Source organism: Lytechinus pictus, chromosome 10, assembly GCF_037042905.1.
Source record: "Lytechinus pictus isolate F3 Inbred chromosome 10, Lp3.0, whole genome shotgun sequence".
Taxonomy (NCBI): domain Eukaryota; kingdom Metazoa; phylum Echinodermata; class Echinoidea; order Temnopleuroida; family Toxopneustidae; genus Lytechinus; species Lytechinus pictus.
The window spans coordinates 2,078,192-2,105,706 of NC_087254.1; the positions used below are offsets into that span (position 1 = coordinate 2,078,192).

Genomic DNA, 27,515 nt, shown 5'->3' on the forward strand with positions numbered 1-27,515 from the left:
CCATACTTAAACCACAACTTTAAACCCGAGTTTAAGTTAAACCCGACTTCAGAATACGGGCCTTAGTGTGCAATATCTTTCAGATCTTGGAATGTCTAGAATTTCTCTCTGCCATGATGAAAATACACCAGAACTAAGGATGATTTACCCACACGATGTTATGAATAGCCTGTATAGATTAACTATGAGTTAGGCTTCGTACAAGTAAAATCTGATATGAAACTAATAATTGGGCAGATTTCTGATTTGTCTACACCTGCTTCTATTCATTCCTCATGGTCTAATCCAGGTCCAGTTTGTCTACTAACCATTTTATCTTAGGTAATTCCATTCAGCCCCACCAAATATTTTTACTTTTTGATTAGCATTTTTGGTGATAAGAGGAAAGCTCTCAACTAAGTTCTACACAGTCCTATGTAAAAATCTGCTACACAAAATAATTTTTGTGTAGCAGTCTTCAAAAAATGTGAGCGAATTGCGATGTAATACCAGGAAAATTTTTCTCAAATTGATAGTAGAACAAAATGATAGTAGAACACAATGATAGTCGACCAAATTGATAGAAGAACAAATTAAGACTACTACCAAATTGAGAGTAGACCAAATTGAGAGTAGACCAAATTGATATAAGACCAAATTGATAGTAGACCAAATTGATAATAAACCAAATTGATAGTAGACCAAATTGATAGTAGACCAAATTGATAGTTAAACCAAATTGATAGTAGACCAAATTGACTGTAGACCAAATTGATAGAACAAATTGATAGTAGACCAAATTGACTGTAGACCAAATTGATAGTAGACCAAATTGATAGAACAAATTGATAGTAGACCAAATTGACTGTAGACCAAATTGATAGAACAAATTGATAGTAGACCGAATTGATAGTAGACCAAATTGATAGTAGACCGAATGGGCAATTGAGTTTAGCCCATGTGGTATTAAACTATCTGATAAGTGGATTAACTGCTTGTTGACCAAGTTTATATAAAGCCACAATTGAATGAAAGGAATTAAGAAGTATAGCCCCTGTACATCAATGACTGTCACTAACATGTTAAACATGTATTTTGTATTCAGATGAATCTGAGATTACGAGAGCTGGAGCTCGAGTTTGCCCTCGAAGAGATAGATACTTTGAAACAAGAAGGAAGAGATAGACAGAAGACAATGGGGGAGAAGGAGGACATATCAGGAGCTGGAGAGAAACCTCGCCGGAGCTCTGTCACAACTCCACCAGAGTCTGGTATATACTGCCTTTCCTTTACACTTCAGTCCATTTCATTTTCATCTGTTTCTTCATTCCACTATCCCAATAGAGCTTTATATGAACCTTAACCCTAACAAGACTAGAAGGGCGTGATTCAGCCTCCCTCAACATATTTTTGCAATCTATCTGTTGCAAGAAAGTTTTTGGTTCACCAGACGTTCTTAAAGTCGCTCTTAACTTACGAACAGCTTTATGAAATGGCCTTCTGGGGGCTTATTTATCATCTTCCTCAATACTTTTTTGGTAATAAATCAATAAAGCAATATTACATGACTTTATGTGATTCCTGTAGAGAGGATATATTACTATTTTCATTGTGTATATATATATGTGTCAACTATTTTCATAATCTTAAGATACTTGGACCTCTTTTATTCCTTTTATATATTAATGACATGTGCAATGTATCCAGTAAACTTAAATTTATCTTATTCGCAGATGACACCAGTATATTCATGTCCCACAAAGATTTACAGACGTTACAAACAGAATTTAATGAGGAATTACAGAAGGTTACCGATTGGTTATACTTGAACAAGTTATCCCTCAATGTCTCTAAAACTAACTTTATGATATTTACAAATAAGAAAATAAACTCCAATGAAATTGATATAAAATTGTGTGGTTCAATGATAAAAGAAGTTTCATCTTTAAAATTTCTTGGTGTCATAATCGATAATAAATTAACGTGGTTAAATCATATTGATGCCATCTGCAATAAGATATCTAAGAACATAGGCATAATGTACAAATTGCATAATTTTCCACCAAATATTTTAAAGATGCTGTATTATGCTATTATTTCACCATTTTTAAATTATGGCATTCTTGCCTGGGGAAGTGCTGCGAATATTTATTTAGACAGATTACATAAACTTCAAAAACGTGCAGTCAGAATTATAAACAACTCCCCTTTTTACGCCCATTCTTATCCTATTTTTCATTCACTTAAAATTTTAAATATTTATGATATGTACAAGTATGAAATGGGACTTTTTATGTATCTATGTTCTAAAGGACTTTTACCTTCTTTTTTATTGAACTGTTTTAAATTAAATTATAATATTCATGAATACCCTACTAGAAATGCTGCAAACTTCCACCTTCCTAAAATAAGAACTTGCCTTTCTCATAAATCTATTTTCTTTCGTGGCCCACTACTTTGGAATTCTTTGCCGGTTAATTTGAAAACATCTTGTTCATTTAATATTTTCAAACGTAACTTCAGAAACTTTATATTTGATAATTAAACCTGTTTGTAAATATTTATATATATATATATAATCTAAATCTTACCATTTGTGTATCTATGCCTTTGTATTGTCTTCTAATTGTTTTTTTTTTTTACTTTTGATATTGTCAATAATTATTATTCTTTTTAAAGTAAGTTGGGTCGGCCTTTTTATAAGGATATTCTTTTCCTTTTTGGCTGCTTCCCTCTCAATGCTTTTTTATGTCTTTGATGTTATGTAAACTTTGTTCCTATGTATTTTACCACACTTGTGTTCATTTTTATGCAGAGAGCAAAATAAACTTGAATTGAAATTGAAATTGAAATTTAATTGGTTTTGTCTGGTTTTATAATATTACTTTCAGATGGTGCCACACGACCAAAAAACCGAAGAAGTCTTTCAGATTTAACACATATGTTTCACAAATCAAAAGTAAGTGAATAAACATTACTTCTTTTAGATCTAAGATATAATTCACATAGGTACAAAAGGTTTATAATCTGATTGAAATGCATTGTCAGCCTTCTTTCAATAGGGAGTGATTTGTCCTCATGCAACTGTTTTATATCAAAGAACTCTTGCAATTTTTATTAAAACTTACCTAACCTGTGATAATCAAGATCTGAAGAAACTTAAATTGTATCAGTTATTATATGCTTCTTTTGTTTGCAGATAATTATTTTTGAGATGAGGAGAAAGAAACAAATCCTTGTGATTTAGTCATCCTCAGATATTTAAAATGTTTTCTTTAATCAACTTTGTGAAATCATGGAATCCTAGCTGAAAACTGATAAACACTTACACAGAAAAGCATACATGGGACATTGTCCTGATATTGCTTTGAAAGACCCCAGACATTTAATGCAATGTCGTGCTTATTTTACTAATTTCTCAGCAAATACACGTTTTCTTTTTTATTTATTCGTATGAACACTTGGGTGGTCATTTTGTGTGAACTCATTTTGAGATTGTTACCACAACTGTAATTTATCTTTAATTTCATTTTCCTCCCTCTATTCCAGAAAGGAGAAAAGAAGTAACCAAACTCAAGGGAGGATCTACCATGATTAATTCGTAGCTCTGAGAGGAGTGGGTCAATATGCTGAATTTAGAACAAACCCTGTTACTAGTATTTATTAATCTCTTGCTCTAAATCCAGCATCAACCTATCTTAGTATGGATGGCGTTCAATACTTCCAATCCCAGTCTTCACAAAGGAACAGTTGGTTACCTGTGCTATACACGTCTGGTTGATCATCCAGACGGCAATTTGCCCCCTTCTTGAATAGCGCCCTCACAAGACTTGACAGATTAAATACTTGTGCTCGCTGTGGTTTCCTCTCAAATTCTTCTTGTGTCTTGGATGTCATCTTTGCATCCCTTCAGACGTCTGGCTGTTAGGCACTTGTGCTACAAGTCTAGAATCATGCCACTCTTGTTCAGCAATGGTCTTTGTAGGGTAACCTGGGTGCACCCGTTCTTCCATCCTCTGAAACATTCTGAGGATTCATCTCCCAAGTAACGACCTAATCAGTGTCTGCGCTGGTCTAAACTGCCTTTCAGTAAGAGAGAAGACTCCTATACCTCCTCTATTTCCTTTGCCTAGTAACTCTTGAAATTCTTAATCAACCAATACTTCAAAACTACCGACTGCCATAAGAACTGTAACCTTGTAGAGGTTACAGGATTCTAGTCACCCATCTATAGACCTTATACATCATGATATCATTGCTCCCTCACTCAGAGGATATAGGAATGTCAGCTTCAGATCACCAATGCATTCAAGGCATTGAGTTGAACCTAAAAGATGGTGACATAATGACGTTAATACATGAGGTTTATTTTTACTGAAATGCTCTTTAAAGTGTCTGCCATGATATATTCATCAGCTATTACTTCATTCAACCCTTTATCCTAACCATAGCTTCTATCATCAATTATTCATGTAGTACCTCAATCAGCAGTATTCATTTCTAGAAGCTGGTATATTCATCAATTCTTGCTCTCTTAATTAAGCCAAAGTTATATCAAAGTCATATGTAACAAATGTAATTCCATATTGTCTTGTTACCACTCCCGAGTGGAAGGGTGTGGGGGCACTCAGATATATTGGTGTACACACTCATATTCATAGTCCTTTAAGATACTTGTGGCATGTTTGTTCCTAAATTTATTCCCTGAACAAGATAAATCTAACCCTATATAAACCAAAATTTAGGATCACCCATTTTGACTCGCACATAGTCACCAGTTTGCCTGGGGTTGGAATAAAACAGGCACAGAATTCTTGTATTTTCCATTGATTTATATCAGTCTGCCCTGGCATGTACTACTTGGGCTGAATATCCTTGAAAATATCCTGAAATATTCCGTTCACATATTAATACTGATTGTGTATTGCATGATTCACATGAATATATGTATACATATGTATACATGAATGTGTATACCAAAATATTTGAATGCCCCCCCCCCCCCCTGGTGGTGCTACTTCACTGCTCTCATAATGAATTCACTTCAGTTGGCCAGCCCTGTTTTAGTAACTAGATTCACATCTTCTCTGTTGAATTTTTTTTTACTGTATATATCCGCAATTGATATTATTTTTGTATCAATTATCAGGATTGAAGACGATTACTATGTCAATTTAAACATTTTTTAAACTCCGCAAACTTTGTTTTCCCTTTAATTCATATTTGTTAAATCTCATCACACTTGTGTATAAAGGAAGATGATAGTTTTGTCATTTCTGATATAAGTCATTTTATATAGATTTTGTTACAGTGCTTTTTAGTAACCTTGCAAACTTATTTGCTGTATATATTTTGTTTATAAATCCTCCACATTCTAATATATTTGTTTTTGTTGTACAATATATTTAAAGAATTTTTGACAATAAATATACAGATAAACTAGACTAAAACATTATACTTTCTACTTCAAGAACCAATATGTCATCTTTGTTTTTTAGTTTCTTATGGAACCATGGCATTGTATATGAACATTGAATGTGTATCACATGTATTAACGTCCTTTTAGCAGAAATATCTGTATAACAAATCTGTTTAACAATCATAAAGTGAAACTGTGTGCTCTTATCTTGTTGACTTAAAGACGAGTGTACATATTAATAATATCACTGTGTATCCAGTGTGATAGATTCCCCCAATACCTCAATCTTACTGTGTCTTGCCCATTAATACACAACATATTCCTCATTAAATGAATCGATTTCCAGGCAGAGAACTCGCCTTAATGATATCAAATAAATGCCCGAGCAGCTCTTACTAATCATATTTATTTATTGCATGTCTTTGTAGAGTGTCTTTGCAGACCATTGATTGATTCCTATAAAGAGCTTCATGTATGACCCATGTATACAACCATGCTGCATGGTTTTGTGAAGTGTAAAATATGAATTTTGTGTGCATTACACCGTATTTTGAAGAGTATGTTTTTGCAACCCACCAAACTTATCTTACTGTACGAATGATGTAATTCAGTTTTAACTTCTTTCATAAAAAGTTCCATATTTTTAATTTTTGAATATGTTGTACTTTTACTTTATACACTTCATCGCATATTGAAAGGTATTTTACTTATTTCAGAATTACATTCGCTGATGTCAATCTACTGTTGTATTTTTATGTTGATTTTAGTGCTAATAACAAAAGAAGTCAATATAGATATTTTCCTTATTTTAACATAGTTTCTTCATCAAGGAATAATTATTATCTAGACAAAACAGATAAAAGCAAAGCATGTTGTTTTTGTGACCAAACAAGTTATGAGATATATTCCAAAAAGTTATTCCATTTTTTGACACTTGTGAACATCTAGGTGTAGAATAATCACAGTTAATATTTCTTTAAGAAAGATTTTTATGTCATGTTATTCAACCAAATATTTTTTTCCCATGATGTAGGGATTTCATATCATTCTTTGTTGGATATCGTCCTACTTTCTTTTATTTTATGTTGTGCTAATTTTTATGTTAACAGAGAGATTTTTTATTGTCTATGATGGATAAGAGTTTGATAGAACAGTCACCTTATTAGGGTGAAATGGATGAATGTATTATTAGTTAGACCTTTATTAATAAAACAAATTATCTACATCTTTTCTTGCAGATAAAGTATACTAGCTGTATAAGGTTTGTTTGTTTTTCCATTTGTATACATTACTATTAATTTTACATTGTTCATCTGATAGTTATCATTCATTGGATTTCATTAAAAATGACAGACTTTCTGTTTTAACCGATCTGTTACTTCACACATTCAGTTCTAATACATAATTTCCAAATGTTAGTATAATCAAGCCATGGGTTCAAACCACATCAGATTGCTTTGGAAGAAATGTCAATTTTAGCAGATTCTAATCACCTTTTCTATCCTTGTGGGGTGGTATTAGTGATCTGATATTCCTTAATAAATACATTATAAATTAATTTATTTAAATTTGAATGTAATCTTCCCAACTGTATAATAAAACGCTACTTCCAGATTTGTAATTTGTTGTTTTCTAAGCGCTTTTGAGTATATTTTCTTGCAAAATGTTTTCTACTCTGTGCTTTCAAAGTGTAAACAATTCAATTTAAAGCAATCTTTGTAAATACGTAAAACATAATAGTGTTCTTAACATTTTGAGAGGAGAGGGTTTTAGAAAATAGAATGTTAAGAGAGACAGAGAGAGAGAAGAGCATGAAAGAGATGATATAAGATTAATTTGAGTGGGTACAGACTTGTATTGTTATTTATAGTGAATGTGAATTTGAAGTCCAACCTACCTGATGATAGAGTGATGGATGTGTGTACATATCTAATATCTTCCTTTTCCTATAGCCTGTTTCCCTTTTGTTGTATAGCTCATCTATTTATTTGTAGTGGGAATGTGTAGTCGACCCTCATCATTTACAGATTTTATTTTATAAGCAAGATCAGTATTTTACTCTGTTTTATTCATGCAGACTATGTCTTTTGTGATACAAGAATGACCTTTTAGCTATGTCTAAGTCCATTTTGAGGTCACTTTTATGTCAACAGCAGAGATGGGAAAGAGAAGAATTTATGGAATGTTATTTGTATCTTGAAGGTACGAGTGTTGATACAGCCATTCATGTTTGTAAGTATTTTCTCTTGACAAAGAACAAATGACGAGTTTCAGACATTATATGTAATAAATAACATGTATTCTTTATGATAGTATTAATAAATCTACATCAATATTATAAAGCTTATGTTTGACATTGTTTATTAGTCCAATAGAAGGGTAGAAGAAGGAGAGAGAGAGAGAGAGAAGATCATACTTTGGAGGTACTGTAAAGGTTTGAAAGTTGATTATTTACCCAACCCATGCTGGGTATCAGAGTCTATTAAAAATACAGTAGAACACTTTACATGATAGCATTTGAATAATACATATTTAAACAAGCAATTTGAGAGTACATTAAAAAAAACAATACCTACAGAATACATTGAAGTAAAAAAATTTGAGTGATATAAAATCACCCAAAATAAACAGGATAAAATAAAGGATAAAATTAAAGAGAAAAAAGAAAAGCAAGCCAAGAAGTATATAGAAATATATACAAGAAGGGAAATTTGATGGGGAGAGGGTGAAGGTGGTGATGGAGGATGGAGAAGGGAGGAGAATAAGAAAAAAACAAACATTATTCATTACAAAATTATAGGCACAGCCTGAAAAAGAAAATTGACCATAATGGCTAAAAAAATATACAGATATACAGTGCATCCCACAAAAATAATGAAACCGAGATTTAGCGATGGAATTTATCATAACTTAATCATAAATAAAATAGACAAATGACCTACCAATGTAAAGCTTAGAATCTCCTCTTTCATCTGAAATTACTTACAGGGGAGCATTTTATGAAAGGAGTTGTCGGACGTTTTATCCGACAAGTCCTACTTTATCCGACAGTTACCATAGTAACACTGCTTCTTAGCCAATAAACATGAAGGAAAGTTGTCAGATCTGACATCGTGTCGGACAAAAATGTTGATGAAACGCTCCCCAGGTCTCGCTCGGGACTTTGCGCGCTGACGTCCCAATGGATGAACTGGTGATTTAACACTTGCCGTTTTCTTATGTTATTACATAAAATCACATTTTTTTTTCATTATTTCATACTTGTGTGAATAATATGTCTCCCTTATAATGAAATAAGTTGCAGCAATAAATATCTAATGCACTAAATCAGTTGTCAATCCAATATTTCTAATTCTTGGAGGAAACAATTTGAATAAACCTAATTTCATATAATAAAATACAAAAGAACAAGTGGGGATGTGACTAATGAATATTCATGGCGACTGCTTTCACAAAATATTGCTAAAATTTAAAATTCAATAGCTTTGTTATTTGTTATCCGATTTTGATGAAATTTTCGGCATTTTGCTCAGTGAATTCTACTCTATTTATTAGGCTATAAATACTTTCAGCCCGTACCATCCCTTTAAATGGCTTTGTTATCAAGAAGTTCCGGGGGCTCTTCCCCGAACCCCAACTGCACAGCACTGCCGTATATGAGTATGTAAGGGTTGGGCCATTGGCCCCAAAAAGTTTTACAAACAAGAAAATAAAGGAGGAAAGAAAAGCAAAGGAAAAGTGTAGGATATCATTTTATTTACTGAATATAATTTTAAAAATATCTCAAAGTTAGATTCTCATGAAAAGATGATTATGTGTCATACTGCACCCCTCGTTTTGTTTTAATAATACCCCCATTCCACAGAGAATTGGGCTCATCGGTCACTCATCGGAAGCAAAGTTTTTTTCTTCCAGTAACCCACCGAAGAGTATCGTATCACACTCCGATGAATCCGATTTGTGTTTGTCGACTATCAGGTCAGTGTCCGACGTGTCGGGCGTAATCCGATGAGGCGAAATTGTCCGATGAAGGAACTAAGCTCAGAGCTTAGTTCGCCATCGGACGCCATTTCCGGTCGCAAATCGAGTCAGCGTCGGATGAATGTCGAGTCAGTCCGATGTGTGTCAGAATCGTGTTGTGCAACTATCGGACCTGTCTAGCCGACGTCCGACGGCAATCTGATGAGTGTCCGATGATTTACTGTCATCTGACGCTCATCTGATTGCAATCGGCGGTCTGCCCGACGCGCCTGATAGCCGCCCATCACCAATTCGATTCTCATCGGCGGTTAACGTGATAATTAGTACCGTCCGATTGCTATCCGTTGTGACATCGGAGGGTAATCGCTCATTAACCAAACTGCCATCCGACACATATCGCATAGCAAGCGGCGACATCTGAAGGCCAACGGACTATGAAAGGAGGGCCAGCCGACGCTGACTTCACATATTTTCTCGGACACTACACAGCACCAAGATCTTAAATATGGCTCCAAGAAAAAACAGAAATGTTCGAGGACAGAAGGCTAAGAAGAGACCTCCCGACACTCCACAACAATCTCAAGTGGCAGAAGAATCCTCTGTGCCTTCTCCTGAGGATGCAGAGACGGAGGATAGGCCTATTCAGGCCCCAATCACTGCTCAGCCACACGACTCTCCTTGTGTTATTGGTAAGTACAGCTGAGTTAGGAATATCAAAGTGAGAAAAGCAAGTCAATATGTTTTTATAATGAATTGAATTGTAATTTTGAAATATTTGTAATCAATTCTTATCTAAATATTTGAAGAATTTTTGAGATGGAATGGAGTTTTATGTAGGCCTAAGTCATGTAAAGCTGTTTTTTTTTTCATTATAAATTATCAGGCACCGTGAGGCCAGGCAGCACTGCTGCTACCACCAGCATCACCACCGTCATCACCGCCACAAACTTTACTGCAGGTTCCACATCCACTGCCTCCACAGCTGCTACTCCTGCTTCTGCAGATGAAGATGACGATGAAGATGAGACAGAAAAAGGCAGGGACACTGATGGAGAAAATGCCCAGCCCCCTGCAAAGAGAAGGCGTAAGGCCCCGAGGCCTCCTGTCGTCCTTTCCGAAGAAGAAATGGTGGAGGTAGCTGAATTCCTCAAGGAGAACGATAGCCTGTATAACAAATCAAGAGACCTCTGGAGGGACACCCAGGCCAGAGCACGTCTGTGGGATCAGCAAGGACAGGCCATGGACAAGACGGGGTTGGAGCTGCAACAGTGGTACGAGAGTCTGAGGACAAAGCTTGGACGGCTAAAGAAGAAAGCACAAAAGAGTGGATCTGGAGCTGAGGTCCTTACTGATGCCAACAAGCGCCTGCTGTAGCTTTTTGACTTCCTCACCCCTCACATGTACGTTGTGTAAAGGAGGAACATAGTTAGTGTAAGTATACTTAACAACAACAAAAAACAAAAAAAAATTGTGAAATACATCATATCACGAAAAATGGAATAAAATTTAACAAAAAATTATTTTGAATTATTTTATATTAACTTTGATTTATATCTTAACATTTCCTCATCTCAAAACATTCTTTGCTTTGTATCTTTTCAGCTACAGGAACGTATTGAGGCCAGAGGACAAGCACCTCGGGAGGAGGAGGAAGAAGAAGAGGACCAGGAGCGAGGGGTGGAAAGACAGGTAGAGCCAGCCCAGCCAGAAAACCAGGAGGAAGCTACCACTAATCAGCAGTCTTTAGATGGAGCCAGCAAGGAAAGCACTCCATTCCCCAGGGGCAGCAGGTACAACAAGGGTAAGGCACCACAAAAGTCCCCGAGACAGCAGGAGACGGATGTTCTGGATCATCTTATCAAGAACCAGCAAAACAGCGAGCAGCTGATGGCCCTTTCTGCCCAGGTGTTGCGTACACTTGACAGGCCCCAGTCACAGCATCCAGACCGTGAGCAGTTCACTAACTACGTCGGTTCGGTGCTGCAGCAACTCCCTGATGACTTGTATAGGAAGGCAAACAGACTGCTGAGCAACTTGCTCCTTGACATACAAGATGAAGCCAGCACCAGACGCCAAGACTCTCTGTTCATGCAGCATCGACACACATCACTGCAACCTCCCTCGGATCCTCCAATAGCAAGACCTGGTACAAGTTCAGGGGTCAGTCAACCCCCCTGCGGAGATGGATGGCAGCCCCCACCACACCTTTGGCCTACCAACCCAGTTTCCACCAGCGTTTGGCACTCCATGAAGCAGTCCTACATGGCGAACGTGATACCTGGGATGAACGACCATTCAACGCCCTCCTACACCACCATGCAGCCACGCTCCGCCAGCGCCCCTTCTCTCTCAGCAGGCAGAAGTTCTAGGGAGTCAAGTGACTTTAGTATGACAAGCTTCTTGGCAAGCCTGAATGATTCATCTCAGACGCCCCAGCAGCAGCAGACCCAGCAATGTTCACAGGAAGATTAGGGTCACCAAATGCAGAGCAAGGATGGCAAAAAAATGAAAAGAATAAAAGCAATTGTTTTTTTGTTTTCCGGCTTTGGACTTTTTTGTTTATCAGACTTGTCATTAATGAGGAATGAGCCAGGAAGACGATGTAGATTTTTTTTTTGGATTAAACATGAGAACAATACTGAGAAGGAAACGAACATAAATCGGTCTTTGTTTTCATTGATTTAGTTTTTAGGAGTTAGACCCTTTATCATTTATAAGTTTTTTATCATTGACTTGTGTTTTGCTATGTTTGTAAAGATTGTTTTTGTTGAATAAAGTACGCACAGGTTGCATATTAATGTTTAGAATTATCTTGCGTATGATTTGTCATTCTTGAGTGAAACAAATCATTATTTCCCATCAATCTCTCTCTCTCTCTCTCTTAATGCTTTGGTTAAGAAATGAATACTTGTATTCGACTCCATTAATAAATTCAAATTTGAAGATTTGGAACGTAGAATGAATCAAGAAATAACAATTCAGAAAATTTACATTGTTCACTTTATTGAACACTATGCAACTCCCTTTTTAGATACATTGCCTTGGCTACAAGCTTCTTTGGCAATTCAAAAACACATCATATCCAAGTACAATAACTGATAATAATACTTGATGCAACTCTAATGTAGTACAAAATATTTTGGCAACTCAGTTACTCAGAAACACATCACTTTCATTAACTGATGTGTTTTTTTTTTTTATTGATTGATTTTTTAAAATCAATAAGGTTTTTTGCAAATGCAACCTCACGGCATTTTGATTGAATTTTTTTTTACACACAAACATATTAGTCGCCGTTCAGACGACAAATCATGAACATTGCTTAATAATTATGACAATTAGTAATTTCAAGGCTCAACATCCATTGCAGTATTCTAACAAATGCTGGCAACAAAATAGTTAATCATAGTAATTGTCATCTTTATCTATGTCCACTTCAGGTAACAAAAGTTTATACTCCGTTATCTCAAATCATCCTCTCCTGCAAGGATTGTTGAAGTACAGTCTTAGGGTTTCACGCTGTGCTTTGGCCTCTGCTGTGTCGCGGAAGGGTCCTCTTGGAGTTGGTACTTCATGCATGGGAGCCATGTTCCTCCATTCTCCTGGTATGATGTTATGGTCGGTATCCTCTGTATCCAGCTGACCATGGTGCATGGCTGGGTGCCGTATTCCAATCAGGTTGTGGAGACAGACACATGTTTCTATGATGTTCCGCACAACATCAGGTTGTTGCTGTAGTGTTCCTAGAAGACACTGGAATCTGGCTGCTAGTATTCCGAAGGCATTTTCCACGACTCTTCGGGCTCTACTTATGCGATAGTTGTATATCCGCTCTGTACGATTCAGGTTCTTTCTCGAGTAGGGCTTCATCATGTGGGTTCGCAAAGCAAAGGCGTCATCCCCGATCATGAAATATGGCATGTTCTGGTTGTCATTGGTCATTGGCTCAGGTGGGGGGAATCCTATTTGACCACTCTCCACTGTCTCTTTGAGCTCAGATGCATTGTATATCTGCGCGTCAGACATGTGTCCTTGAGCACCGGTGTCTATCCACAAGAACCGGTAGTTAGCATCAACAAGTGCCATGAGGACTACTGAGAAGAAATGTTTATAATTATGGTAGAGACTGCCGGAGTTCTCTGGTTTCCTGAGTGCCACGTGCTTGCCATCAAGTGCCCCCATTACATGTGGAACGTTCCAACGCCTCTCGTATTCTTCAGCAATTGCACGCCATTCTTGTTCAGTGGTGGGACACTGGATCACTTCATTAGCATACTCATCCACTATGGCTTGACAGACTTCGGGGATAAACTTGCAAATGGTTTCTCGAGCAACCCTGAAACTGTATGACAGTGACGGATACCGATCGCCAGCTGCAAGGTGCCTTATGGTACAGGCTAACTTGAGACCAGGTTCAAGGGCTCTCCTGGCATTGGTATCGTCCTTCGTGAGTCTTGGTGCGAGTCTCTGGAGTAGTTCATCAAAAAATTCTGGCGTAACTCTCAAGAAATTGAAAAATGCCGTTGTATCCTCCATTCTTAGTTCATTCAAGAGTCTGGTGTAGTGCCCATATAACAGCCTTCTCTCAGCTTGCAGCCATGGTCGAACCCAATAACGACGTGGTCTTCTTCGCCTTTTTCTCAGCCTCTTTCTCAGGACCTGAAGGGCTATTGCGTCTTGTTGCATAGTTTGTTGCTGGAGCATAAAAACACAGCTCAGGGCTGCAGCGTTGCGAAGAAGTTGATCCATGTCTAGTATTGTCAGGAGGTGCAGCCTGCTTTTATACTCGACTGCCGATTTTGGCGAAAATCCGACCAGTATTGGGTCAGTGTCAGATTACCCTCCGAACAGCAACCGATTTGTCGGGTTGATGTCGGGAGAGTGTTGGAAGTGTCAGATTAGTGTCAGGCCACCCTCGAATTACAATCCGACCACATTCGAATCAATCGGACGCTGCCGATGAAAATGGCGGACAGACATCGGGCCGCTACCAGTCCTTCATCCGATTACCCCGATCAATGTTGGATCTTTATAGGATTTTACGGAAAACAGGGACCAAAAAAAGTGGATGTCGGGTGAATTTTCATCGGAACTCATCGGAGCGCTGACATTTTTGCAAAATTTGGATCAGATTGGCGTCAGATCAGGTTCCGATGGTCAGTGGAATGGGGGTATGCAAATAATCCTGTTCACAGTGGCGTACAGACCACAAAAAAGGAATGGAATGAGAAAAGAGTGAAATATATTATTTTCTGGATATCATGTCAAAATCTATCACAAAATTTGATTTTTGTATTAAAAAGGTAAAAAAATTTGCTCGCTCGCAACTTTTTTTAAAGATAAATTCTGTATTCTCCGATACGCAATATCTGGCCCTCTCAAAATAGTCGCCTCATTACACCTGTTTATACCATGAAATGACCGGGAACGTTTGGCTCTTGCCCCCCCCCCCCCCCCTCCCCCCTGGCCACCGACCACTGTTACGCCGCTGAGAGAGAGAGCGAGAAGGAGCCGGGGAAATGGAGGTGGAGGGGGGGGGGTACATATGACTTTTATTTTGTAAAAGAACACAAAGAAGAAGAATGCCCTTAAACCAAGTCTTACCATATCTCGCCCTTTTGCTTGTAAAGGGTACCATCACATTACACTGACACTCGCGAAAACACTGCTGAGGTCCACAAGATGAATACGCTACACTAAAATTACAATTACTGTTCACTCATGCATTAAATTTCAAATGAGCAACTCATAAAAATTTGCCTAAGAAACCAAAACTTCTTTCACTCATTAATTTAGCATAACACCCTAAGCTTTGCAAGTTCCAAAGGACTAACCTCTCAAAAATCTGTAAGGCTAATTCATGCCCAGCCTAGCCAAGCTTATTCTCTCAGGAGGAGAGAAGTGGGGGCGGGGGGTAGAGATGGAGGGAGGGTTTGCTAAATGTTCTGCTGACCTTTATCCCATCAACGTACTTCATCCCCCCCCCCTATTCTCCTGACTCTCATGAACACATTGCTGACAGCGTATAAGGTCCATGCTGAGATCCACATGATAAAATCAAAATGCAATTCGTGATCACTCGTGCATTCAATTTCAATTTGATATCTCATGAAATTTTCTCGAACAACAAATTGATCACAACTGATCATTAATTCATCACAAAACCCTCAACTTTGCAAGTTCCTAACAAAAAAACCTGAAAAAATTGGAAGGCTAATTCCAAGAGATAGAGAGAGCAAAGATAGGGGAAGAAAGGGCGAGTTCTTGAAAATGGAATGCAGAAAAGGAGAGGGAGGGAAATGGGGGGGATAGATCAGTGAGTAGCCGGTGCAGAGTGAGTTATTATAATATAGAGAGAAAAAAACAGAAAAAGGGCAGAAATTGATATAGATAGATCGATCGATAGAGATAGATAGATAGATAGATAGATATATAGATCAGAAAGAATCACTGTTTAGACAAACAATTCGAGTAAGTCAAATGTGATTTTTATCACGCTGAAAATGCCAAATGAAATATTAATAAATGACAAAAAATTCAGATATCATGATATCGTAAAACGGACAAAATAAACTGTGATACTATTTACTAATTTCACTTTCAAGGTTACTTGATAATTCAATTCAAAACAACAGAATGAAGATAAATACATCATCCTTTTTTAGTATTCCCCTTTCTCTCTATCTTTCCCACTCTCTCACCTATTTTCCTCTCTTTACTCACTTCTTACTGCTATCCACTCCCCCCTCTCTCACTCCCTTTCTCTCTCACTGTTTCTCGATGTTTTTTTTTCCTCTCTCTCTCTTCCTCTTCCAAAGACTATGTCTCTTATCATTTTAGGCATTTTCAGAAAAGTAAACGTGGAAAATTAATTACAAATAGAACACATTCAACGCCAAGGTCAAAGAAATAACAACCCATTACATTTCTTCATTACAAGTCACTATTACCGTAAATTTTAAAGTTGCATTCCACAACTTCTTTATCAAGTTGAATTTTGCATTATTTACATACGTGTCTATTCAAAGCAATTAACTGTTTATATCATATTGTTTTCATTCCGCCTACCAATTTTTCTATTTATTGGTTAAAATTATGAACAAAAAGTTAACCACAAGAGTAGAAAAACCGGTATGAAATTCCTGAGGATTACTTTATTCTTCCCGTATATTATATTATTATTATATTATTATATCATATTATCTCCCCGTAGCTCTCTTAATCTTAGAAGTAATACAAAAATAATGCGCGGGTGTGTAATGCTTCTCAATGGTCAATGGGCAGACGTATTCCTTTCAACGATATCTATAAAATAAGAAGCTGGATGGATTATTCTTTTTAGTCTGTGCTACAAGCAAAACCTGAAGACGGCGAGATCATTATTCTGATTCTGAGTACTGCTTTCAAATGGTGGTAAAATATCTCTCGGCATAAGTTATTTTTGACAATTTTGCAATTTTAAAGAAAATTCTAATCAGCTCTCACGATTTCAGAATTCTTTATAAGTTTAAGATGGCAAACTTTTCAGAAAGCCCAGATACGTATACCCTTTTCTTTGAGAATGTTAGCGATAACATTTACGCGACCACGGCCGACCTCGTTGATGTCGGTGACGGCGGGACGACGCGCTACAAGTCTATTAACAATCTCCAAGGGCTGATCCTTGGAACAAGCCTCGTCATCCTTATCATCTTCACCAATCTCCTCAGCCTCGGGGCCTTCGCCGTCGAGAAGCGACTTCGCACTTACAACAACTACTTCATCATCAACCTCGCCATCGCCGATCTCATCGTCGGGATCATCCAAATCGTCGGCGTCATCCACACGTTCTTGGGTTACTTCCCAGGAGGCGGGGAGTTCTGCAAGGTCTACCTCGGCCTGTGGAACGCGATGTTCTCCGTATCCACGGTCGGCATCGTCGTCATCTGCATCGATCGCCACAAAGCGACCTACGACCCGATCAACCACTACATGACGCGAAACAAGCGCAAGGCTGTTATCCTCAACGTCTTCACCTGGCTAATTTCGTTCGGATTTTGGATGTCGTTCGCGACGGTCTGGGACTTCGTCGTCGATGCCAACTCCGGGAAGAGTTGCCTGGCGTCGTTCTCGAGGTACCCCGCTGCTAACATGTTCCAGACGTGCCTGACCTTCTTCCTACCTCTGGTCGTCATCTCCGTCCTCTATCTCCGCATCTACATCAAGATCAAGGAGACCGTTCGGGGCAAGAGTGTCAATAAGCATTTCAAGGAGGTCGGTGGAGACGGGTTGTCGAAGTCAACGAGCACGACGACGGTTTGCAGTGACCTGCCGTCGGGTGGGACGATGGAGTTGAAGGAATCGAGTGCTGATGTGAAAATCAGTGGCAAAGCAGGAAAGGTGAGGATCGTGATGGTGGTAGTGGTGATAATTGTGGTGGTGGTGATAATGATGATGATCACCATCATCATAATAATGATAATAATAATAATAATAATTAGTAATAATAATAATAATAATAATAATAATACTAATAATATATGTGATTTGTAATGCGCCAAATCCACTCGGCAGAGTGCCCAAGGCGCAGTGAAAGAAAGAGAAAAGTACAAATATAATAGTAATAGATTCAGGAACAATTAAGAGTAGGAATCATTGAATAGACGATCTTAAGCTAACGTTTAAATGTGTCAATGGAACTGCATTCACGGATTACCAGGGAAGATCATTCCAGAGAACAGGGACAGCGTGAGCACAAGCCCGACCCCCATGTTTTAACGGATTTGGGAATAACTAGGGAACCAGAGTTGGATGAACGTAGGGACCTAACAGGAGTGTATTCGTTAATTAGATTAATATTGTACTGTGGATCAGAGCCGTTAATTGCATGGAATACAAGGGGAAGGATTTTGAAGATAATGCGATCGTTGACCTTTAACCAAATTCTAACAAAATAAGCAAGCGCTTGGCTATGGTGAGATATGTATGCTCTTTATGAATTTCTAAAGTAAAGTCCTTAAATTTTCCCTGTTTGGGGTCAATATATACACACACAAAAATTCAGCTCGCGCTTCGCGCTCGCATTGTTTGTTTAGTGTGGCAAGAATGTATCATGATAGTAAAAATTGCTTATAAGGTCCCTTTTTAAGGTCTGGATATAAAATTTTCAGCTCACGCTTTGCGCTCGCATTAATTGATCAATGAGATACATATTCGTTTAGTGGCACAATCCTTAAAATTTCTATTTCAGGTCAGTATAGGCCTACCTTTTTTTGCTGGTGCCCCCCCCCCCCAATGCCGTACCCCACGGTACGCCATTTACCCTACATTTGCAAATTTGATATCATCAGGAAAGGTAGGAGACGCAAGAAATGAATTAATTATATAATTTAAAGGTTTGTACAAATTTCTTGCCCCAACTTTTAACAATTTCGCAGGTATCATATCTAGACCAGTACTTTTTGATAGTTTCAATTTATTTGGTTAATGGAAAGGCTTGATTACCAGTTATTTTGGTTTGTTTTCTCTAATTACCAAACCAACTCGCGTAACGTCATTTACAGTAACCCTTATTGATAATATATTTACTAATTGTGTTCATATATTTACTAATTGTGTTCAATACAATATCTGTTCAGGAATATTTTGTTCTGATTTCTCTGATCACATTCCGATTTGCAGCATAAAAAGGCAAAGCAATCATTACTATATAGTAAAGAAAAGAGTAAAATGTTTAGACGTGTTATTTTACTGAAGAAAGAATCAATAACTTCAGACAAGATCTTCTTAACATAGATTGGTCTAGTTTATATAATTTATTTGATGCCAATATTTCCTTTAACTATTTTAGTGACATTTTTTCAAAGTTATATAATTTACTTTTCCTTTTAAATTTAATTCAGTGGCGTAACAGGCGGGGGGCAGGGGGGCAAGCTGCCCCCTGGCGGATTTCACCGGGAAAATTAAAAAAACGGGGTAAAAAGAAATAGGAGGGGGAGAAAGGGAAAGGGGAAAGGAGGAAAGGGAAAGGGAAAATCAAAAGAAAACGAAGAAATTATCTTTTTTAATGGAAAAGGAAGGAAAGTGGGAAAAGGAACGAAAGAAGAACATTTGAGAAAGAACAAATCATTCCGAAATAGGCCTATGGAAAGCAATAGCATGATGGGAAATAAATTTAAAGATGACAAAATGGCAAACAATAGCGGGAAATGAAGATAGAATGGAATTAGTCAAAAGCTAACTTGGAAAACAAAGAACAAGAAAAAAAACTCTTAATAACACGACCGGGCTGCCGAGGATTGAAAATAAAGAGCAGGAAGAAAGATGAACTGCATGCATCCAACATTGTGCTATATAAGCTTGCTAAATTTTATGCAAAAAAAGGCTACCAGGGCTTTGCCCCAGACCCCAAGCAGTAGGGGCTCTTCATTTAAAGGCCTAACATTCAAATGGCACTATAATAACCCCCCCCCCTCTGTAGGGACCCTTCCTACATTAAGCTTTTCATTCAATCACTGGCGTACAGGTGTGGGGGGGGGGGGCTGGTTCCACAAATTATAGGAGACAAAGTAATGAATCGAATGGAAACAATGAAATGTGTTATTTGCTGAAAATAATGGAAAAATCTATCACAGAATTAGAATTTGATTTCAATAGGAAATTATTTTTTTCCAGCTCGCTTGCGATTTTTTTACAAATTTTCCCACATTGCTGTGTTTTTCCTTATCAAAATATTTGGTTCATTACGCAACTGGGTTGAATAAATGTGTTGTGTAAAAGCTATATCCTGTATATACCCGCGATTTGATTTAAAATAGCGGCAATCTGCGTGGTTTAAATGGCTGTGATATCAAAAAGTTCCGGGGGCTCCGCCCAGGACCCCAACCGCATAGCACTCATAGCACTGCCGTATATAAGTATGGAAGGGTTGGGCCACGGCCCCAAAAAGTTCTGCAAACAGAAAAAAAAGGAGGAAAGAAAAGCAAAGGAAAAGTGTAGGACTATGATTTTACATTTGGCTTGAATTTTGAATATAATGTCAAAAATATCTCAAAGTAAGATTTTGTCTTACATTTTGATGTGTGTATGCGCCCGGATCACGCATAGGCTTGATAGGATCAAGCATAGGCTTAATTTCGATTTTATCTGAGCAATTGCTGCCTAAGCAAATGGTTTAATGATGTAATCCAGGGGATTAAGTGTGTTGGTCGCGTGCGAGTAACCTCCATATAATAGGATTTGTATTGGATTGGATGTATTTTTTAATAACAGCTTCTGCTGGTAATAAAATAAAAAAATAATACTAATGCTGAACATAATAATCCAAACGATAATCATAATAAAAATGGTAATAAAAAATATAAATGTTAATAAAATTTTATTGATCGTTACCTAGTGTTGACAATGTTAAAGGAGAATGAAACCCTTGAAACCAGCTGAATCCATATCAAAGAGAAAAATCAAAGAAACATATTGTTGAAAGTTTGAGGAAGATTGAATTAATAATAAGAAAGTTATGAGCATTTGAATATTGAGATCACTAATGCCATGTAGTTCCTCCCATTGGCAATGCGACCAAGATCTGTGATGTCACACACGTACAACTCCCTCATTACCTTAGTATTTATTTCACTTATATTCTCACTTTTATAGAGTCTATCACAAGGTGAGGTGTTCTCTTTATGAGAGGACAAGTACAGAGGTTTCACATTATATCATTGATGAATCGTTTGTCATATGATTAGAATGAGCAAAAAGAGATGTTTTGGGGTATATTTTCAGTGTCCAAAAGGGGAAAGTTGTTCATCTGTGACATCATAGATCTTGGTCACATTGCCAATGGGAGGATCTCCATATCGTTAGTGATCTCGACGTTCAAATGCTCATAACTCTTCTATTGCTAGTCCTATTTTACTCAATTTTTTGTTGATCTTATTCTTTGATTTTTCTGCTTTCACAAAAGCTAACTTGCTCCAAGAGTTTCATTCTCCTTTAATGACGATAAAAATGATAACAGTTTAACATTTAATGTTTTTTTTATCATAATCCATGTGAAATTTAAAAATTGAATGCATTTCAATTTGTATCCACCGATAGGCCTACTGGCCTATGTGTGTGTATGTGTATACCCAATTACCCATCCTTTTCATGATTCACAAGACATAAATAGAGTAACCTTTTCTCAGGTCTGAAATATCTTTTCATTTTCCGCTCGCGCGTCGCGCTCGAATCAATACTTTACTTATTTTCTTATCCCGTTCGTGATTACAAAAAACTGTTCAGAATGTCAATTTTAGGTCGGAATGCAGAAAAATTGTGCTTGCATTGTTTAAATGTTGAAACCAGGGGCGGTGGAACCGGGGGGGGGGGGGCAAGTGCCCCCCATAAAAAAATCCTCGGAGGAAAAATTCCCTTTTTTCAAAATTAAATGTGCCCTTTTTCAAAATGAAATACTCTTTTTAATGCTTGCATTGTTTAATTGTTGAAACCAGGGGCGGTGGAACCGGGGGGGGGGGGGGGCAAGTGCCCCCCATAAAAAAAATCCTCGTAGGAAAAATGCCCTTTTTTCAAAATGATATGTGCCCTTTTTCAAAATGACACTTTTGAATAGTTTTCAGGCTGAAATATTACAAATTTTCAGTTCGCGCTTCGCACTCTCAATTATTCGATTGGTGAAATATGTATCCTAAAGAGGTCACTAAATGCAGTCCTTAACATGTTCTTTTTCTGGTCGGTATATTTAAGCTCGCGTTTTGCGCTCGTGTTAATTCTTTAGTTAGATGCACATCTTTTTAATGACAGCAGAAACCTGCTCGGATTTTAAAAATTTTGTTAATTTTTTATTGAAATGACCTAAAGTTTTAGCTTGTGATTAACGCTCGCAACACCTCGCAATAATGCCATTTTAACAATAATTGGCCCCCCAAAACGAGTTTTACAACTTCAGCTTAGAATTTTGTTTTCCAAACCACTCGCTCATTATACTCTCTCGCGAAAAATAATGCCTAAATATTCGGAACAACGAACCTTATTTCGTTTTCGGAATCTTTCCATAATCAGAAGTCACTTAGAAAATGCTTTTCTCTACTTAATTACTTTAAAACACACAATGACTTCACGCAGATGATAATCTCAAGGTGAAAATATCACCAATGTGGCCATTTTGACGTATGAGTTTCATTTTTGGCTTTGCCCCCCCAAACGAAAATTCGTTCGGCCGCCCTTGCCTTCCCATCCTCATAACAATTAAACAGCAACTTGCTTTCCCGGTTTTCATTTTTCGGATTAACGAACCTTCGGAATAAAGAACCTTATTTTGTTTTCGAATTAACGAACCTTCGGAACAACGAACCTTATTTTCTTTTCGGATTAACGAACCTTCGGAACAACGAACCTTATTTTCTTTTCGGATTAACGAACCTTCGGAACAACGAACCTTATTTCGTTTTCGGATTATAGAACCTTCGGAATAAAGAACCTTATTTTGTTTTCGGATTAACGAACCTTCGGAACAACGAACCTAATTTTGTTTTCGGACTAACGAACCTTTGGAACAACGAACCTTATTTTCTTTTCGGATTAACGAACCTTCGGAACAACGAACCCTATTTTTTGCGGATTAACGAACCTTCGGAACAACGAACCTAATTTTGTTTTCGGACTAACGAACCTTCGGAACAACGAACCTTATTTTCTTTTCGGATTAACGAACCTTCGGAACAACGAACCTTATTTTCTTTTCGGATTAACGAACCTTCGGAACAACGAACCCTATTTTTTGCGGATTAATGAACCTTCGGAACAACGAACCTTATTTTGTTTTCGGATTAACGAACCTTCGGAACAACGAACCTTATTTTGTTTTCGGATTAACGAACCTTCGGGGTAACAAACCTTCGGAAAATGAACCTTATTCCGTTTTCGGATTATCGAACCCTTGGAATAACGCCACAAATGTTCGGATTAACAAACCCTTTTTCGTTTTCGGATTAACGAACATCGAGGTATAGGCAATTTTCGTGTTTCTGAATTACAAACCTTCGGAATTACGAAGTGTAACCGTATTTTCGACCAACATCTGTTCATGAAATTTCTAATCATGTTTCTACTTTACAACCATCACAGGCGTGCAGCTCTGATGATATTTCTCCAAAAGTTATTAAAAATTGTATTAAATGCATTGTTAATCCTCTATGTGATATTTTTAATAAGTCTTTGATTCAAGGTATTGTCCCAGAAGAACTAAAAATAGCTAAAGTAATCCCAGTATTAAAAAATAATGACTCTAAAAACATTGTGAATTACAGACTTTGTTACCCATATTTTCAAAAATTCTCGAAAAAAATAGTATACAGTAGACTTAATGGCCCGAATCAATGAATTCCTTCAACTTCATAATATCTTGATTCCACAACAAGTTGGCTTTCGAAAGAATTGCTCTACAAGTATGGGCGTTTTGAATTTGGTAAATACTATTATCAGTGCAATAGACAATGGACAATTTTGTGTGGGTGTGTTTTTAGATCTATCAAAGGCATTCGACACGATTGATCATGATATTTTATTAAACAAACTTTATTGCATTCGTGGGGTAGCCTTAAATTGGTTTGAAAATTACTTAAAGAATAGATTACAGTGTGTACTGTGTAATGATCAATGGAGTCAAATCACAATCTAGGAAGGTAAATTATGGGGGTACCCCAAGGTTCAGTCTTGGGTCCCTTATTGTTCTTAATTTATATCAATGACATTATAAATTCATCAAAGTTGTTTACATATTCACTTTTTGGTGATGACACTTGCTTACTGTCCTATCACAAGGATTTGAATAATCTTATATCTGTATATTGTCAACAGATAATGAAGTTAAAATATATTTGCATGGTTTTGTTCTAACAAGCTTTTATTAAACACTAGTAAAACACAATATGATGAATTTAGAACAAGGGGTAGGAGGATCCCTGATGATATAGATTCATTAACAATAGGAGGTCATCAGATCAATCGTAGTCAAGATGTGCGGTTTCTGGGAGTTGTAGATTTATCATGGAAAAATCAGGTCAGCAATGTTTGTACCAAATCAAGGAGTGTAGGCGTGATTTACAATTTACGTTTCTTTTACGTTAATTTACGTTACGTTATATGTACATCCTGGTCGGTATGCAAATACAGAGACTGGTGACATCATCCACTCACTATTTCTTTTGTATTTTATTATATCAAATATAAAATATTCTAATTTTGTCCCCATTGTCAAGTGAAATAACGATTAATTTTTCCCTGCACATGGAAATATCGTAAATTCAATCAATAAAAAAGAAGAAAGAAATAGTGAGTGAATGATATCGACTGTCTCATTTGCATGTCCCTGAATTGTACGTATCACTGTTTTGTGAAAAATAAGCGAAACTTTATAATGTCATAACTTTCTTATTTTACATCCGATTTTGATAAAATTTTCAGCGTTATGCTAGTTTGATTTTTTTAATTATTCAAACCAATTATTTGGGGGATGGACTTGACCTTTAATAAAGGAAATGCTAGATGATTTTTGATCATTTTATTACATTGAAAATAGGTTTCTTTTGTGTTTGATATTTTTAGAAATTTGAATAGCCCTTAGTTTAATGTATTGGCACATATAATAATATGTAAAAAAAAAACAACGATGAGACTTTCAAGAATTACTATATTACATCACACGCACGCTATAGGCACTTAAGGTCATAGGAATATAATGTAAGTAGGGCTTTTGAAATGAATTTTAATACATCAGTGTTTGAATAAACTGTCGTCAAGAATCCATTAATTGAATCTAGGGAGTTTAAAATGTCTTGAATGTGCTTTTGTGCGTTGTCGTGAGTGAATCTTTTCACACCCTGAAAAGATGAATGCGTTAAGTGCCCATGCGAGAAAGACTTTCACTTAAAACCTGCGAAAGAAGAAATAGCATGTATGCCCGCATATATGATTTTATACATTTCTTTTGACTGATGAATTCAAAGCATAATTTATCCCTATTTCTATAAGCTTTGATGCTTTAGTGAATTCCCCCTCAATTGAAACGGTATTTTGATGTTTTGCGTGGTGATTTTTTTATGGGCAAAACCTTGTGAATTATAAAGAAGTCTCATAATTCTTCAATTTGTCCATATCTTTTAAGGTCTTGAAGTTTGACAGAAAATAATTTAGAGTATGGTGATAAATTTTAACCACCCCCCCCCAAAAAAAAAGCATGCCTATAACATATCCGATTTTTGTATTTCCTGTGATAGCAAAGCACATGCTTTGCATTATACACTGAACTTGCTCTTTTCCATCTCCATAATCTTTGGAAGCCCGCAACTATACCTTTTCAAAAAGATTATTGACTCTTTTTTTTATGTATAAACAGGATGACGCCAGTGGTAACCGGACTACGACGGCTAATCGGGAATCCGCCAACGAGATGCAGAAGGCTACCCGAACCCTATCCTACATCGTTTTCTCCTTCGCCATCGCTTGGTTTCCCAACTCCATCATCTATTTCCTCTACTCCATTGAGCCCGAGTTGATCGCCTACAAGAACCTGCCGAGGGATGTGAAGCAGTTCTTCGTCTGGCTTCGGTTCGCAAATAGTTTTCTGAATCCGATCTGCTATTTGGTGTCGCAGCCGCTCTTTCGGAAGACGGTCATTAACATGCTTTGCCGTCCCCGCCGTTATTGCTAAAATGCCCTTTCCGTTATTTTAGGAGCCCCCTCCCCCACCCATGACAAGTCATTTTTTTTAAATAATTATATTGAGATTAAGAGTGAGTTAATGAGGTATCTATATATAATGTAAAAATTCCCATGCGTAAAAATGGCATCCTGTCAAAACAAATGCGCATAAAATTCGATTTGCATATGAATTAATCCATTTTAAATATTCTTTTTAAACACGAGTCAATGTAATTTATTTTAAGGACAAGTCCACCCCAACAGAAAGTTGATTGGAATAAAAAGATAAAAATCCAACAAGCATAACACTAAAAATTTCATAAAAATCGGATGCAAAACAAGATTATGACATTTTTAAGTTTCGCTTAATTTTACAAAACATCCCGGTCGGTTGGTATGCAAAATGAGGAAACTGATGAAATCACTCACTATTTCTTTTGTATTTTTTTATTTGAGATATTCTAATTTTCTCCTCTTTGTCCTGTGAAACAAAGTTTTATTTCTCATTGAACATATGGAATTACCGTTGTTTTACATTTTATGGTTCAGTCAAGTTGGTCCTTCTTGTCAAATCTGTAAAAATAGAAATATTGTACAATTCAAACAATAAAAAAAAAAATAGTGAGTGAAGGACATCATCGTTTCTCTTTTTTGCATGTGACTAAATTGTGCATATAACTATTTTGTAAAAAAATAGGCGAAAACTTTGAAATGTCATAACTTTCTTATTTTACATCCGATTTTGATGAAATTTTCGGCATTACGAATGTCTGATTTTCTTTATTGATGCAAATCAACATTCTTATGAGGGGACTTGACCTGTAAGCTTTAGATTGGTTCTTTTTGTATTCACATTGACATTTATTGTAATTATCTTACTTCACAATGGCGTTTTAAAAGTGATATATTGAAAGCAAAGAAAATTAAAATCAAATATAAATGAGATGAATTTTGAACATTTTTGCATCTGTAGACGGTTATATGAATTTATCTTTATATTTTATTGACTTGTGTTATAAGTGTTACGTCAAACTTTGTATTAGAACATGAATTTATGTATTAATGATATTCAAACGAAATATATGAAAAGATGTTTCATCACAAATTAGTGTATATTTGATTTATCCTTTCATGACTTTACACGAAATAGACTCGTATAACAATGAAAGAAAAAAGAAAGAAAGAAAGAAAAAAGAAGGAAACAAGAAATAAAGAAAAAAAACAAGAAAGAAAGAAAGAAAGAAAGAAAGAAAGAAAAACAGAAAGAACGAAAGAAAGAAAGAAAGAAAGAAAGAAAGAAAGAAAGAAAGAAAGAAAGAAAGAAAGAAAGAAAGAAAGAAAGAAAGAAAGAAAGAAAGAAAGAAAGAAAGAAAGAAAGAAAGAAAGAAAGAAAGAAAGAAAGAAAGAAAGAAAGAAAGAAAGAAAGAAAGGAAGGAAGGAAGGAAGGAAGGGAGAAAGA

At 36.6% G+C, this 27,515-nt stretch overlaps 4 protein-coding genes across 5 annotated transcripts in view; 3 read left to right on the forward strand and 1 right to left on the reverse strand.

Moving 5' to 3' along the window:
* The window catches only part of LOC129269589 (protein outspread-like), a 47,257-nt gene extending 39,517 nt beyond the window's left edge, over positions 1-7,740 (forward strand). For both annotated transcript variants that reach the window (XM_064105114.1, XM_064105115.1), the window contains 3 exons: positions 1,085-1,250; positions 2,871-2,938; positions 3,529-7,740. In XM_064105114.1, the coding sequence (XP_063961184.1) occupies positions 1,085-1,250; positions 2,871-2,938; positions 3,529-3,546 (252 nt within the window). In that variant the 3' untranslated portion in view covers positions 3,547-7,740. The remainder of the gene's footprint in view (positions 1-1,084; positions 1,251-2,870; positions 2,939-3,528) is intronic.
* Positions 7,741-9,503: 1,763 nt separating this feature from the next.
* LOC135155717 (uncharacterized) lies at positions 9,504-11,851 on the forward strand. Its single transcript, XM_064105772.1, has 3 exons — positions 9,504-10,068; positions 10,263-10,732; positions 10,982-11,851. The coding sequence occupies exons 1-3, from the start codon at positions 9,885-9,887 to the stop codon at positions 11,849-11,851; spliced, it is 1,524 nt and encodes a 507-aa protein (XP_063961842.1). The 5' UTR covers positions 9,504-9,884.
* A 999-nt stretch (positions 11,852-12,850) lies between these two features.
* LOC135155718 (putative nuclease HARBI1) lies at positions 12,851-14,128 on the reverse strand. Its single transcript, XM_064105773.1, has one exon. It carries the CDS (start codon positions 14,126-14,128, stop codon positions 12,851-12,853), a length of 1,278 nt encoding a protein of 425 aa, XP_063961843.1.
* Positions 14,129-16,719: 2,591 nt separating this feature from the next.
* On the forward strand, positions 16,720-27,153 carry LOC129269729 (muscarinic acetylcholine receptor M1-like). The gene is made up of 2 exons (XM_054907226.2): positions 16,720-17,758; positions 25,752-27,153. The coding sequence occupies exons 1-2, from the start codon at positions 16,892-16,894 to the stop codon at positions 26,064-26,066; spliced, it is 1,182 nt and encodes a 393-aa protein (XP_054763201.2). The 5' UTR covers positions 16,720-16,891; the 3' UTR covers positions 26,067-27,153.
* The last annotated feature ends 362 nt before the right edge of the window (positions 27,154-27,515 follow it).

Excerpts from the sequence above, each read along its gene's own strand:
- LOC135155717 (XM_064105772.1), top strand. The coding sequence starts at position 9,885 with ATGGCTCCAAGAAAAAACAGAAATGTTCGAGGACAGAAGGCTAAGAAG. Across the intron at positions 10,069-10,262 it reads CGACTCTCCTTGTGTTATTG|GCACCGTGAGGCCAGGCAGC; the intron begins GTAAGTACAGCT and ends ATAAATTATCAG. Across the intron at positions 10,733-10,981 it reads GAGCTGAGGTCCTTACTGAT|CTACAGGAACGTATTGAGGC; the intron begins GCCAACAAGCGC and ends GTATCTTTTCAG.
- LOC129269729 (XM_054907226.2), top strand. The coding sequence starts at position 16,892 with ATGGCAAACTTTTCAGAAAGCCCAGATACGTATACCCTTTTCTTTGAG. Across the intron at positions 17,759-25,751 it reads TCAGTGGCAAAGCAGGAAAG|GATGACGCCAGTGGTAACCG; the intron begins GTGAGGATCGTG and ends ATGTATAAACAG.
- LOC135155718 (XM_064105773.1), bottom strand. The coding sequence starts at position 14,128 with ATGGATCAACTTCTTCGCAACGCTGCAGCCCTGAGCTGTGTTTTTATG.